General features: G+C 39.5%; 1 protein-coding gene across 2 annotated transcripts in view; it reads right to left on the reverse strand.

Annotated features, from left to right (window-relative positions):
- The window catches only part of LOC139708592 (hippocalcin-like protein 1), a 150,370-nt gene that overhangs the window by 5,177 nt on the left and 131,076 nt on the right, over nucleotides 1–14,117 (reverse strand). For both annotated transcript variants that reach the window (XM_071620531.1, XM_071620532.1), the window contains 2 exons: nucleotides 4,579–4,945; nucleotides 592–860 (listed from right to left, as the gene is read on the reverse strand). In XM_071620531.1, coding sequence (XP_071476632.1) covers nucleotides 592–860; nucleotides 4,579–4,687 — 378 coding nt within the window. In that variant the 5' untranslated portion in view covers nucleotides 4,688–4,945. The remainder of the gene's footprint in view (nucleotides 1–591; nucleotides 861–4,578; nucleotides 4,946–14,117) is intronic.

Below are 14,117 nucleotides of genomic sequence, written 5' to 3' on the forward strand. Positions count from 1 at the left end.
ATAAATTTCTAACTTCTCAATTTTGATTGGCTGATACTTGCCATATGTTTGATTTTCTGACTATATCTAACTGCATCTTTTAATGCAACAGGGCCTAATTCTGTTTTTCAGGGTTATGACCAAATGCCAAAATAAATGCATGTACTGTAAAACCAGAAATTTTTGTGTGCATAAAACTTATGCAAATTCTGTGAAGCCATGATTAACGAAAGTTCTTGTCTACACAATGCAGTGTTGATTCACAAAAGTTTCACCCTACAAATATTTCTGGTCCTACAATGAGTGCCATATATAAAGAGAGTCTGGTCAACTCGTAAATTGGACGCCATGTCGTTGCCCAGTGTATAACGCATTACAGGGTAAGCGCGTACACTCAGACGTAATAATGAAAACCTACCATACAAGGGGTAGTGAACAATGGGCACGGAGTATGAGCGCACTTTGGTAACGACATGGCTCCGCAAAGACCATGGGACCACTTTCGACCAATCACAGGTTTCAAAACTCATAAGCCGAAGACCGAGTTGGCCAGACTCTCTTTATATACAGCACTGCCTACAGTACGTGTAAAGCGCCCTCTAACCTAGTTACCTGGACAATCTCCAGCATCTCACTACGGGAAATGAAGCCGTTTCCATCCAGGTCATACATACTGAAGGCCCACTTTAGCTTCTCCTCCAGCTTCCCCCGCGACGTCACACTCAGTGCACAGATGAACTCGCGGAAATCAATTGTGCCATCGCCATTCGAGTCGAATGTGCGGAAAACGTGCTCGGCGAATTTAGAGGCGTCGCCGTAAGGGAAGAAGTTGCCGTATATCTTTTTGAATTCTTCCACCGTTAAGTGACCACTGGGACAATCTGTGATACACAAGAAACATACACCAAAGGAAAAATATAACATCAGAAAACAAATGAAAAGGCAGAGTTTATCACTGCATTCTGATCCAATGCATACTTCTGCATGAAACATCCATGCAAAACTTCAAAACTATCTATTAAACTTTTGCAAAAGATTCCCTAATCATGACTGACAAGTAGTGTATACTCAACATGTGAAAACCCTCTGAAAAAAAATAATGAAATTGACAAAGGGGGCAGAGGGAGGGGGAACAAGAAGGATTACTCACACACTGACCAGAAACATCATTACCTTGAGTTCAATATCACAAATCACTCAATATGAAGTGTCTACAGATATGACAAGGATATACATGTAATGCATTCTGCACAGCATTTTTGATGCTTGAATTTCTCAAACACCTTGCATAAACACTTTTCTGAACATGTGGTTGACTTTTTCATCTCCAGCTGGAGTTGGAATTACACCACATACATGTACTTCTCATATGTCACATAGCCTAGTTTTTTTTTCATATTCTTTTTTAAGTATGACCTTTTTACCAACAATTATCCTTCATACTTAACTTTCACAAATGCCTCATTAAGCCGTGAGAATCTGTGAACAAGCAATGTCACAAGCAGAGCCTCACAACTTACCACATGTGAGCAATTAGAGCTCTGTGAAGGCTGCTCATGCAAGGACAGTGAGATAATTACCATGTAGGTGCTTTGAATCATGCTTGATAATTGCAGAAGATGAAGTGACAGTAATATGTACTCCTGGTAATCGCTTACGTGTCTGTCTGGTATTTTACTGGCCACAGTGACACACCAACACTTTAAAAGAGGGGTAAAGACTAAAACACCTGCCTTCCTTGGTTTTGGGTTCATGGGTAATTGGTGACATCAAACAATTCAAATGCAGGCGTGATTTCGTAGGCAGGGGAGGACAATGTATCAGTGTATAAGACTCTCTCCCCCCCCCCCCCCCCCAAAAAAAAAAAAAAGTATGTACAGTATGTACAGTATGTATGTTTATATCTTAGGCTATGAATTCTTTACAGGTGTATCATGTGCATCTCGAAAGTTTCTTGATTTAATAGTAATTTTGGTTGCCCATATAATCATCACTTGGTTTGAAATAGACACATTATATACAAGCTCTATCACCCTCTTTGGGTGAGTGGGATACAATCCTGAACACTGCTGACCACAGGAGGTAGGCAGCCACACAAGACTCCACATAGACAGACTGTATCTAGAGCTCAGTTGCCAATATTTTTTTGACAATGATGCATCCACGATGCCTGCCTCTGGCAAAGAATGGAATGATTGATTTGTGGGGGACCGATAGATCATGATGACGCTTTGGTGATAGAGGTACAGCGGAGGGTGGACGGGGGTTGGGGCAGTACAGGGTAGATACAGAAGAGATATAACATGGAGAGAAAAAAGTAAGATTGATAGAAAAAGGACAGAGTGATTAAAAAAAAAGGTAATATTGAGTAAAGGGATGGGGAGACATGCAGACAGACAAAGAAAGAAGGGAAGAAAAAGCAAGAAAGAGAGAAAGAAAGAGAAACATAAAATATACAGGAACAGAGATATAGAAATAGACCATTCACTGGCAAAGTGCAGCTGTAATAACTGATGCCTTCAAACTTATCTGACTACTTGGCTTCCCATTCACAAGCTGTTATCAAAAAGACCCTCAACCAGTAGCTAACGAAGAACAAAAATGTTTGAATCTCTAAATCATTCATGGTGACTTTGGCACCATGGATGAATAGAAGTCCTGCAGAGCAGTACGTTCCTTGACACCACAAGAGCTCAGGCAAGGATCTGTTGAACGCTAACCCATTGAGGACGGGCTGATTTTGCTACACCACGCATTTCCCACAGACACCTGCCTGAGTTTCCTTATGACTCGTTCTCAACGGGTTAACCATGAGCTGTACTAAAAGGCAACTGTGGTAGGTAGTAACTGGTCTCGCCATCCAGCATGGTTTGTGAAGGTTTGAATTCAAAACCCACTGGATTCTTTTATTTCTGGGCAATCTGTCCTTGTACTGGGTCAAGTACTCAATATTCCATACAGCCTGATCCCCAAGGACCATGCAAACCACCCTTCATTAGGGCAAGTCATAATAAATTTATGAGAAAATCTCTCATTAGTTCCATCTCTGGTGGTTATGCATAAAAAAAAAATGCTCAGGTCAGAAAATTTGCCATAATAGTCACGTAAACAGAGTGGGGCCATTACCACTGTAAAAAATTGAGCCTTTGACCTATTTCATATGGCCTCACTGATCTAATCTCTTGGTTGATGGCCTTAATTTCAACTAATACCATTATACAGAGAGAGATTTTCTTTTTTTTTGGGGGGGGGGGGGATTTAACAAGGTATGTGATAAGATGGTTGAAGTATTTTAACCATCTTAAAAGGCAAATATAACTTCTAGCTTTATAATCACAAGGGAAAAGAGAAGCTTGTATGATGTGTACTGATTCTCAGAAAAGACAAGACAATCTGAAAAATGGACAAAACAAAAAGAAATATTACATCCACACTTGCCTAATACAAGTGTGCTGACCTCTTTGATCTACTCCTTTGAATCATTCTACAAAAGAGACTATTCAAATAGGGATCACTTCTACGCTTGACCCGTTGAGGACGGACTGATTTTGCTACAACACGCATTTCCCATAGACACTTGCCCGAGTATACTTGGGACTTGTGCTCAATGGTACAGAATAATCTTTTCAGTAGGATTTATTAGGATGATCAGTAGAAGTAGAGAAGGGTTGGTTTGAAATGGGTAGGGTGTAAAACAGAATGGAGAGTGAGTGGACAGGGGGTGAAGAGAGGCATGGTGGAGAGAGGGGTCTACAGCAATTACCCTGGACCCTTCCCCTGACCCTATGAAACCCTGAACCTAATCCTATCCTAACCCTAACTCAAACTCCGAATCCTAAACCTAACCCTTATCTTTACTTTAACCTTATTACTAACCATTAAATAGCCAGGGGGGAGGGGGGGGGGGGGGGGTAATTGCCCTGATATGGGAGAGAGGTGGTGGAAGAAGGTGAGGTGAGAGGGGTGGAGTAGAGATGGGTGGGGTGAGAGGTGAGAGGGGGTGTTAGGAAGGGCGGTAGTTTGAGGGGGGAGAGGTTGAGACCGGGTGGTGTGAGGGAGGCAATTTGAAGGGTAGTTTGTGAGGGGTAGGGTGAGAGGGGTGTGGAAGAAGGGTGATGGTGTGAGGGGTGCTTTGAGAGGGGGGTGTGGTGGGTTGGGTGGTGGTTTGAGGGGTGGTGATTTGAGAGTGGTATGGTGGGAAGGGTGGTGGTTTGAGGGATACAGTCAGAGTGTGGTAGGAAGGGTGTTAGTTTGTGGGATGGATTGAGGGACGGATTGAGGGATACTTTGAGGGGTAGTTTGAGAGTGGTATAGTGGGAAGGGTGATGGTTTGGGAGGGGTATGGCATGAAGGGCGAGGGCCAGAGGGAAAGTGGTGGGAAGGGTGTTGGTTTGAAGTGTGGTTTTGACAGGGGTGTGGTAGGAAATCGGGTGATTTGAGGGATAGGATCAGAGGGAGTGTGTTGGGAAGGGTTTTGGTTTCCAAGGTTCTTCTAATTAGCCACAATATACGTATACAATATGTTACTACAAGCACTTAACCACTGGGCCAGCAACTTTTATAGGAGGAATGTTGTCCCACAAACAGGTGCCATCTCACCTTTGAGAAAGCCCTTGTACCATTCTTGCAGTTCATGCTCGTTGAACTCTGTGTTCTCCCTCAGGTCAGTCAGCATCTCCGGCCTCAGCTTACTGTTCTGTTTCCCCATGGTGGTGGCTCAGTCCTGCCTTGGTCCACCCAGATCTGTCCTAGCCAGTCCTCTCTCGGCCGAGGGTTCGGTCTATCTCCCTGGATGACTTTCTGCTCCACTCCCTGTGACTGATGGCCTGGATATCACTCTTCCTCAGTGAACGTCTGTTACCAAGGGTTAATCTACCGCTGGATTTGGCATCCAGTCTACCAAGTCCGTCCAAGAGATGAAGCTTGTACAGCTTCCAGCAAGAATGGCAAGAAGCTGACTGCAATTCTGGAGAAGAAAGAGATGATTTATATAAAACGAAGGTAAAGTGATGACGTACAATGACTTTGACGAAGCGAACATGATAACGACGTCCCTTTACCAAGACGTCATGGAATCCATTCAAGTTTCTTTTCATCATACTCAGTAATAGCACTCCTAAAGCCTAATTATCAGACAAAATGAAGGAAAGTTAGATTAATTTTTGAAGGACTACTCTCAATTTCATTTTGCAGTAAAATGGAGACTTCATTTCCGATTTGAGACTGAAGTCCACTATGAAGCAGAAGACATATACAGTAATATGTGGTGCGTCATTGTGTTACCCCATCAAAGTCAGAGGTCATAAAAGGACAAAAAATGTGGTTAATGCAGATTTTGGCAATTTACATCAGTCAGCTTTACTCACTTGTATAAACCCATAAAAATATTTGAAATTTCTAATTCAGAACTGAAATTCCTCCATCTTATCTTCTAGTGTAAAGTTTCCAACTCCTGTAGGAAGAAAGTTACTGTATACTGTGTACACGCAGTGTTTATTTTTGGAAGTTGACTGACATTTGCAAATTAAAAGCTCACAAAAATATTGTATGCCATATTGTATCCCATAAACATAACTGCACTGGATATTGACTCCAAGGTAAGAAATCCTCCCCAGACAGAGAACAGTATTTACATTTCATTCATTACTATGGTTTTTGATCATGAAGTCAACCATTCACAAAATTGTGGAGCAAGCCCCAATTTGTAATTACACTGATGCTATGTGGCTAATCCAATAATTCCTGGAGAAGTCTTGAAATATAGGGGGGGGGGGAGACAGCCTTGATTCTGCTATGAAGAAACTTAAAATGACAGCCATTCATGTACTAACTCATACCGTAAAAGTGGAAATTTTTGCGATGTTTAAATTTCCGTGCATTTCGCGCAACCAGAAACTAGCGCGAAAATAAAAGCACATGAATATTTTTGCCTGCAATATGTTCCTGTGCGTGATGTCTTGATTCCGCGAAATTAAAAACAGTCGAAATTCTTCTCACCCGGCCAAGCGTGAAAAATTAGTCGCGCGAAAATATCCACTTTTACAGTAGTATAAACTTGGTTCTATCACTTCTGGTTTTAGAGAAGATTTTTAAAGACTCCTTAATTAGTTATCAATTTCTTTATTTTTTATTTCATCTATATATATATTTTTATTTATTTATTTACTTACTTATTTATTATCATTATTATTATTACCATTATTACTATTATTATTATTACTATTTTTTTTTTTTTTGGGGGGGGGGTGCAGAGATTTGCCCCCATCCCTGTTGGGGCATGGTGCCCATTTGAAGAAACTGAGATCCTATCCCCCTAGGTGTGCTACCTGCCAAGTTTGATTAAAATCGGTTGTGAGGTTTTCAAGAAGATGAAAATGTAAAAAGTTTACACATGATGTACAACACATCACTGACGGCTGACGCCGGATGAAGAGTGATCACAATAGCTAAAAACAAAATTGTCGATAAGTTAATACATATTTAACTTTGTTATTCTGGTTTTGCAATTAATGAGTCGTATACCTCTAGTTGATGTATTCACCCATCGCTAATAACTGGAACAATTAGTCTCATGTCAGAGTGTGTGTGTGTATGTGTACAACACTTTCATATAAATATTAAAAAAGAGATAAAAGATTAGGAGTAGAAAGCCTTGAATATACATTGACAGTTGATATCATCTGAAGATTTCATACCGACTCTCTTGACCTTTCGTTACATCCTCAAATTCATCCCTAGCAGGGGTATGTCAATGCTGTCTGCATTGAATAAACCCATCCCTAAATTAAATTTATGATCTGACCTACTTCTAAATACCACCACGCAACGATTCCATTGCCATCTTCAGCAATCATCTCTACATTTTGTCATTTAATCAACTCAAACTCTATGTGGAGATTGCGTACAATGTAGGTGCGCGGGAAAATAAGTCCAGCGTACGCCTCAGCAGTACATGTAGCAGCAACCCTGCTGGGCCTGGTTGGGAATCAGCACCCAAATGAAGACAGGGCACACTCTAAAATGACTGAGATCCTTTTTATCTCTATGACAAGAGTAATGGCTGCAATGGTAGGAACAGGTGGAGGTGGTTAGAAGATGGCTGCACATCTCTCTCTCTCTCTATAGTCTGTGTTTTTCTTACATCCACATGCCCTACCACATCTTCAATCCCATCCTTATTTCAATAACTCAAATGCCAAGCAGACAATGCCATACTGCATTAATATTCCATATCAAATACTGAGACTGTCATCGGTATCTAAATCTGAAAAGGGTACGGCTAAATACAGCTTGGGTGAACTTTAGTTTACTGTGGCTTCAGCAGCTATATCATTAACTTTTTGTGTTGTCTTATAAGGGGAGAATAATGCCTTTTATGTTTAAAGCTTCTAAAGGTTTATAATACAGTATAATTTATATGTATGGCGTAATGCAAGAGATCTATAAAAAAATAACATAAAGAGACAGACTACAATGGAATGTGAGGAGTCTATAACACATTCCTAACAACAAACATTGTTTGTAAAATCATTGTAGATTTTTCACTGGGAGTCATCACCTTGAAGTTGACAGCATAGTTAGTACATGTAGGTTGTGAAGTCCTACGACAGAAAATCATGTATCTTTGTGGTGAATCAAGAGGAGTCTCACAGCACTGTAAGGGTAAAGCCAGGCTGCACAGTAGGTTAGTGACACAAATCTACAGAAACTATACACTGGTAAAATGATAAGTTTGATGTGAAATCCCCCAAGAAATTCTAATATCTTCCCTTTGAGTCCTTTTAGATATTTCTCAGCACAGGCAAAAAAAAAAGAAAGAAAAAAAAAAGACACACTAGGCGTTTTCACATCAGCCCGATAAAAGTCCAAGCTCGAGATATTTTTCGCGATAACGAATTAGCGCGCTGTTTCATTTCTTATTCACATCAGCCCGAAGAGAATTAGCCCGAAATTTTTTCGAGCTAATTCGACAGCTGAGCATGTGCAAACAGCATCAGTAATGTGTGTAATTTCAAAAATTCCTTATGATTTGTGTGCAGTTTGCCTCGATCAATCGGGTCACACACGCTAGGCATAATGGGATGCATCGCGTTAATTTCTCAAGTCATTTTCACATTATCAAATAGCGCGCTACTATCCGTCTATTTCAGAAATTTCCCGAGTTGGACTCAAGAAATTTTCTCGACCAGAGCGATACAATTAGCGCGCTAATTTGTGTTCACATTATCAAATAGCGCGCTATTTCGTGATCGGGTTAATTTCCCAAGTCACAAAATAGCGCACTATTTCGAAACATCGGGCTGATGTGAAAACGCCTAATGACCCATTACCCAGCTCTGTTTGATCTCTCTGTGAAAGACAATACATGTAGGTCTATTCACACACACTGTAATAGCGTCATTCAAATAGCAATTCAAATTGTGGTTGTTTTTTTATTGTCTTCTTGTTCACATACAAAAAATTAACTTGCACTTGAAATCGCACTGGTTCAAAAAAAAAAAAAAAAAAATCAATACCAAAATCACACTGGTTTGTGTAAGGCCAAACTGCATGCGTGATTCTCAGAGATTGACCTGACTTTGACCCCACTGAGGTTATTTGAGGCACTATCCGTACAGGTGGTGGGAAAAAAAAATGCCTTCATCCCTGGAAGTCAGACTTATCTCCCACTGACAATGAGGGCAGCAGACACCTGTGCCAAGTCCTGCTTCATACACAGGAAGTGTCTGTGTGTGGAATGTCAGGAAATGTTTTCTTTCTGCCGTGATTTAGCGCGTCAGAGCGAAAGCAAGTTGAGGTCAAAGTGGCAGACTTGACACGCTTAGTAGAGTGTCTCCTCACCCTGGACCATAATTCATCCACGGTTTGGCTCTCAGCTGCCACATTCATGTACACAACAAAGCCCACGCACCCAGATTTACCACATTCATGCATAATAGAACAATCACAACCCACTTGCTTTGTCTGGTTCATTTCTTGGAGTAGCTGGGTCTCTTAATCTCCCAAGGTCAAAATAATATTCTCATACGATTTTTTTTTTCTCTCTTGCAGAGATAGAGCTTGAAAGTAGAACACAATATCACGTTCCACTTGACTTTCATAAATAGAGGCTAATCAGACAAATAGAATGACATACATTTTTCTTTTTTTTTCTTCAAAATTAGAATTAAATTTACAAGTTACGGAAATTTTTAAGTTTTACATTAAAAAAAAATTAAATATCAAAATAGTAGTTTTGGTCAATACCCACGCATAGACTTAAAAAAGCTGTGAGATTATTACCTCAGAAGGGCTGTACTAAAAATAAAATAATATTACAATCATGTAGTCTTTTGATGATTTACCTGTTGCTGTTCCTTTCCCCTTAAAGGGGATGGCTAGTAACCGATCACTGGAATCAGTGGGAATGCTGAGGGATGATTGTTCCAATCCTTGTGGGATTCATTTAAGAGTACAAAATATATCTACTGGTGTGTGAAAATTATTTGCTTCAGAACGGTCTCATATTCAAGTAATATGCAGATAAATGCCCCGTCACTGACCAGGCACGCTAACCTGGAATCATTAATCTGCACATTACTTGAATATGAGACCATTCTGAAGCAAATAATTTTCACACAACAATAGATATATAATGTACTCTTAAATGAATCCCACAAGGAGTGGAACAATCATTCCCCAGCATTCCCACTGATTCCCACTGATCGGTTACTAGCCATCCCCTTTAAAGATATTGCTGCTGGATCATTCCAAGGCTCCAACAATCTGACACAAAATATGTAACTTCTAAGTCTTACTGGTGAACATTTGTGTACAATCCAATAGGAGACTTAGCATACCAAAAACTTGAGCTCTTTTTGCAAGGATGGACACAGAATGCAAAGAACAGCTCTCAATATTTCTGACGTGAACAAAAAGCACAGATTTCTAAATGTGGGACTGACTACCATACTTTCCAATGTATTTTTGGTAACTTATGGGTATGTTTGGGAGGTTCAAATGACACATCTTTCCAAAAAAAAAGACTGAATAAAATAAGCTGCAATACAGAACTCGCAAAGGGAATACAACATGATGGATGTACATAGAAATGTTCCAATTTCTGCATCATAATGCCAAAATCCCTTTTTGGCATTTCAGAAACTACCAGTATTATCACAATGAATAGCTGGTGCACTCCATGGCATTACCTATATGCATGGCTCGACACTAACTTTTTTGTTTGGTGGCCCGATGGGGCCACCAAAATCCTAAATTTCAAATTTTTGGTGGCCCGAGAGAAAAATTTGGTGTCCCGAAAAAAAAAAACAATAAAAAAACATTAAAAGTCCTTTTTTTTTAATGAGTCAAATATTTAAGTTTTATGATAGTAAGAATTAGAAGTTGGACATAATTATCTACTCATAAATAAACTTCAACAAACTTGCAACACTCACTCTCAGGCACTCATTCAGTCCTTTTTATCCATCCTTTAAACAAATTTAACTGCTAATTTCCGTCGCAAAAAGTTGCGAATTTATTGACATACTTTTCAAAAAATTTTGGTGGCCCGAGGTGGGCCACCAAATTCGCCTTTTTTGAAATTTGGTGGCCCGACTTTCATTTTTGGTGGCCCCGGGCCACCGTTAGTGTCGAGCCCTGCTATATGTCAAAAAACATATGAAAATTTCATATTTATCAATAGTGTCAATTCAACGTGGTGTGGATTGAACTTAAAACACAACAACCATGTCAAGATATCACATGTTTTCCTCCTAATATCCTTACCTCCAAGCCACACAAATAATTTCATGCCTTCTTCATGTCCAAATTGAAGATTTAGGTGTACACATCCTTTGTTTGCTTTGGTGTCAAAATAAATTTCCCATAATTTGTTTCTCTCTGGTTGTTACAACTTTAAGTTTCGCTGGTCTGTGTTACTACCAACACAAGATACTTACACTTTTACCCATGGCCATATTTCCCTCTCCCACAATGATTGTACTTTGGCTACAGAGGTCAAATGAGGGTCATCTCACAGATAGAGAGTGAACTCATTTCTTTGGTTGTGAGCGACAGCCCCAGCACATAGAACTTGATCTGTTATCTACGCCAGAATTTTGATGACAGTCTGGTGTCCATATATATATATATACACCCAGACAGGCATTCAGACAAGAATTCTGAAGTCATAGCTCTTTTAGATTAACAGCAATTGAACATGTTGATTAAAGGGGACCTATAGGCTATTAAAGGAAGATTTGTGTTTATGGTATCTGATTCAATTTAAGAATACAAGCCAATGAATATCTATAGCATGGCTATGATTTCTGAAAAAAAGAAACCAACATATCATTCTCCTGGGCATGGATTCTTTGACTCGCGTGCATTTGCGTCATTCTCCTGGGCACAAGACAAAGTGATTATGGCAATTATGGAATTTGTATTCTTCAGTTATGTAATATACTTCATGTGCAACATTCTCCTGTTTACGCATTTTCAGTTTATGCACATGTGTAATACTCATTGCTTCTTAATTACCAGGTCTAAGGAGCTTTTGCTTCAGGCCAGAAGAACCTCAGGATGCAGAGCTTAGTATATTTTGTAACTGTGTTCATACAATCTACCACCTCATCTGCTAAGTGCTTTCGCACCACAAATAACAGCAACATGTGGTGAAAAATATAAATACCCCTCTCCCCCTCGTTGGTCCTGACTCTGACTTTCATCTGTGCATAATAAGCACTAGAGTTCCTACTTGAAGAACTTGAAAAACAAAAACATCAAAAACACCACACACACACACACACACACACACAGAAACGTACAAATAATATCTGAACTGCAATAAAATCCTACAATGATAGATACCTTTTATCTCACTCCTGCAATATACTAGTGAAAGTCAAGTTGCCACAACTCACTGTGTGAACAGACCTACGACTTGTACGCCAAGCTTTGAGTTGTCAGACCCCCACGTCTCTTCTGACTGATCTCCTGATAAAAAGACTTTGCCTACTATCAAGTGCGTCTTCGCTCACCAATTCACCTGCACTACTGTTGTTTGCTTCAATGGTAAACTCACATACACTTTCTATGTCTGCAACACCAGCATAACAGCCTCAATCTAGACATCTGGGGAAAGAGCTAAAAGTGAAGGAGTATTTCATGATATTTACTGAAGCATGTCCACTGTACTGGACACACAAACCCATTTATATCTGAGTTAAAGAGAACCTTAAAGGGAAGGTAAACCCAAAGAGCAATGTGGATTGAGTGAAAGCAGCAACATTAGTAGAACACATCAGTGAAAGTTTGAGGAAAATCGGACAATCGATGCAAAAGTTATGAATTTTTGAAGTTTTGGTGTTGGAACCGCTGGATGAGGAGACTACTAGAGGATATGACGTATGAGTGGACAACAATACAAAGAAAATATAAAGGAAATTCAACAAAAATTCACTTTTCTAGAATTATGAAAGAGCAATGGACCAACCTCTTTCAGAAAGCAGGGGGAATAATTGCTACCCTTAACATATGTCAGTATCAAGTTGATGGAATTTGTATTTTTCATGAAAAATGGATTTTTGTAGAATTTTCTTTACATTTTCTTGGTATTGTTGTCCACTCATACGTCATAACCGCTAGTAGTCTCCTCATCCAGCGGTTCCAACACCAAAACTTTAAAAATTCATTACTTTTGCATCGATAATCCGATTTTCTTCAAACTTTCACTGATGTGTTCTACTAATGTTGCTGCTTTCACTCAATCCACATTGCTCTTGGGGTTTATCTTCCCTTTAAGTGCTGCCACAGTGCCAGGTTGATTTCAAAAGGCAGACATGCAAGAGGTTAATAGCCAATCTAAAATTTCACCAAGAAAGCTGTACCAAGAAATTATATGTATCTCACACAATATAAAAAGCTGGTATTACCAGCAACCAACATAATTATTCAGGAGCTTACAGCACAAAGGATGAAAATCATTATAATACCCTGGTACCAGCTGATACATCATGTGGATCTGAAGCTGAGAGATGAAAACTACATGTATCACGTGAATATAGAGTATAAACCTTTCCTTTATCTTCAGCATTTCTTGAAGATTAGTAGGTATGCGTGGTATAGGAAGCAAGCAAGACAACTGTGAATACATTTGATGCAAACAAAACCTACTTTGTGTGTATGTGTGTGTAATTTGCTTTTACAGACATAATCAATGCATAAAGACATATCTTCACATGCTACTTTTTGACTGACTAAGAGAGGACAGTTTGAGAATACAGTGACCACAGCATGGGAGTAACAAAGAATGAGGTAGAAAGAGGAGCTTCTAAGTCACAACTTGAGACCACTTGAGACACAAAAACAGAAATAATTATTGTCCTAGCACCTTGCATGTATAGACAAAGTAATGGTTAGGACCGAGAGAGTACTCAAAGTGAGGCAACATTTATCCTGGTAAGGCAGCTGTTTTGAATGAAAGCAGTCAAATCAAGGCAGCAAATTGGACAAGTAATGTGATATTGAAAAATGCTTATACAGGAGTATCATCTCTCATGAAATCCCACGAGTCATTACTACAATCTGTCTTGGTTTTGATGTCTTGGTGAAAAACATTTTGTCATCCACTTTGGCAAGTATACTAGTAGGCATATACTTTTAAACAACAACAGCAGCAGCAACAACAACTATAACAACAACAGCAACAGCAGCAACAACAACAAGCAAAAGAGCAGAAAACAAAGCAATACTGAAAATTTCCAATCTTGACAGGCCTTCCAATATTGCATGATTTCCATACAATCTCCACATACCGTCTGTATGCACTGACTCTCATCTACCCCTGTACAAAAATGGCACAACGCTGGAGGTCTACGATTTGACATACATTCGCCAGATCTTGTAGCCACCGAGCACAAAGCATTAAAACCACATGGAAATCTACAGGCAAATTTATTGCATGATGCCTGGGGCTTTAATATGTGAATTAGGAATAAATCAATCAAAAGTGATTCATCTTCCATGACCGAAAGAGTGCAGAAGAATTATCATATAAATATATAAATATAGATATCAAAAATCATGTATTGTCAGTGAGATTCTTAGCTTCAGTGCAGTGTGGAAAAGACTAGAACAAGGCAAATGCCAAACAATGT

This window comes from Diadema antillarum, unplaced genomic scaffold (assembly GCF_040938485.1).
Source record: "Diadema antillarum isolate AM-2024a unplaced genomic scaffold, OU_Dant_1.0 seq00001353_RagTag, whole genome shotgun sequence".
Classification (NCBI taxonomy): Eukaryota; Metazoa; Echinodermata; class Echinoidea; order Diadematoida; family Diadematidae; genus Diadema; species Diadema antillarum.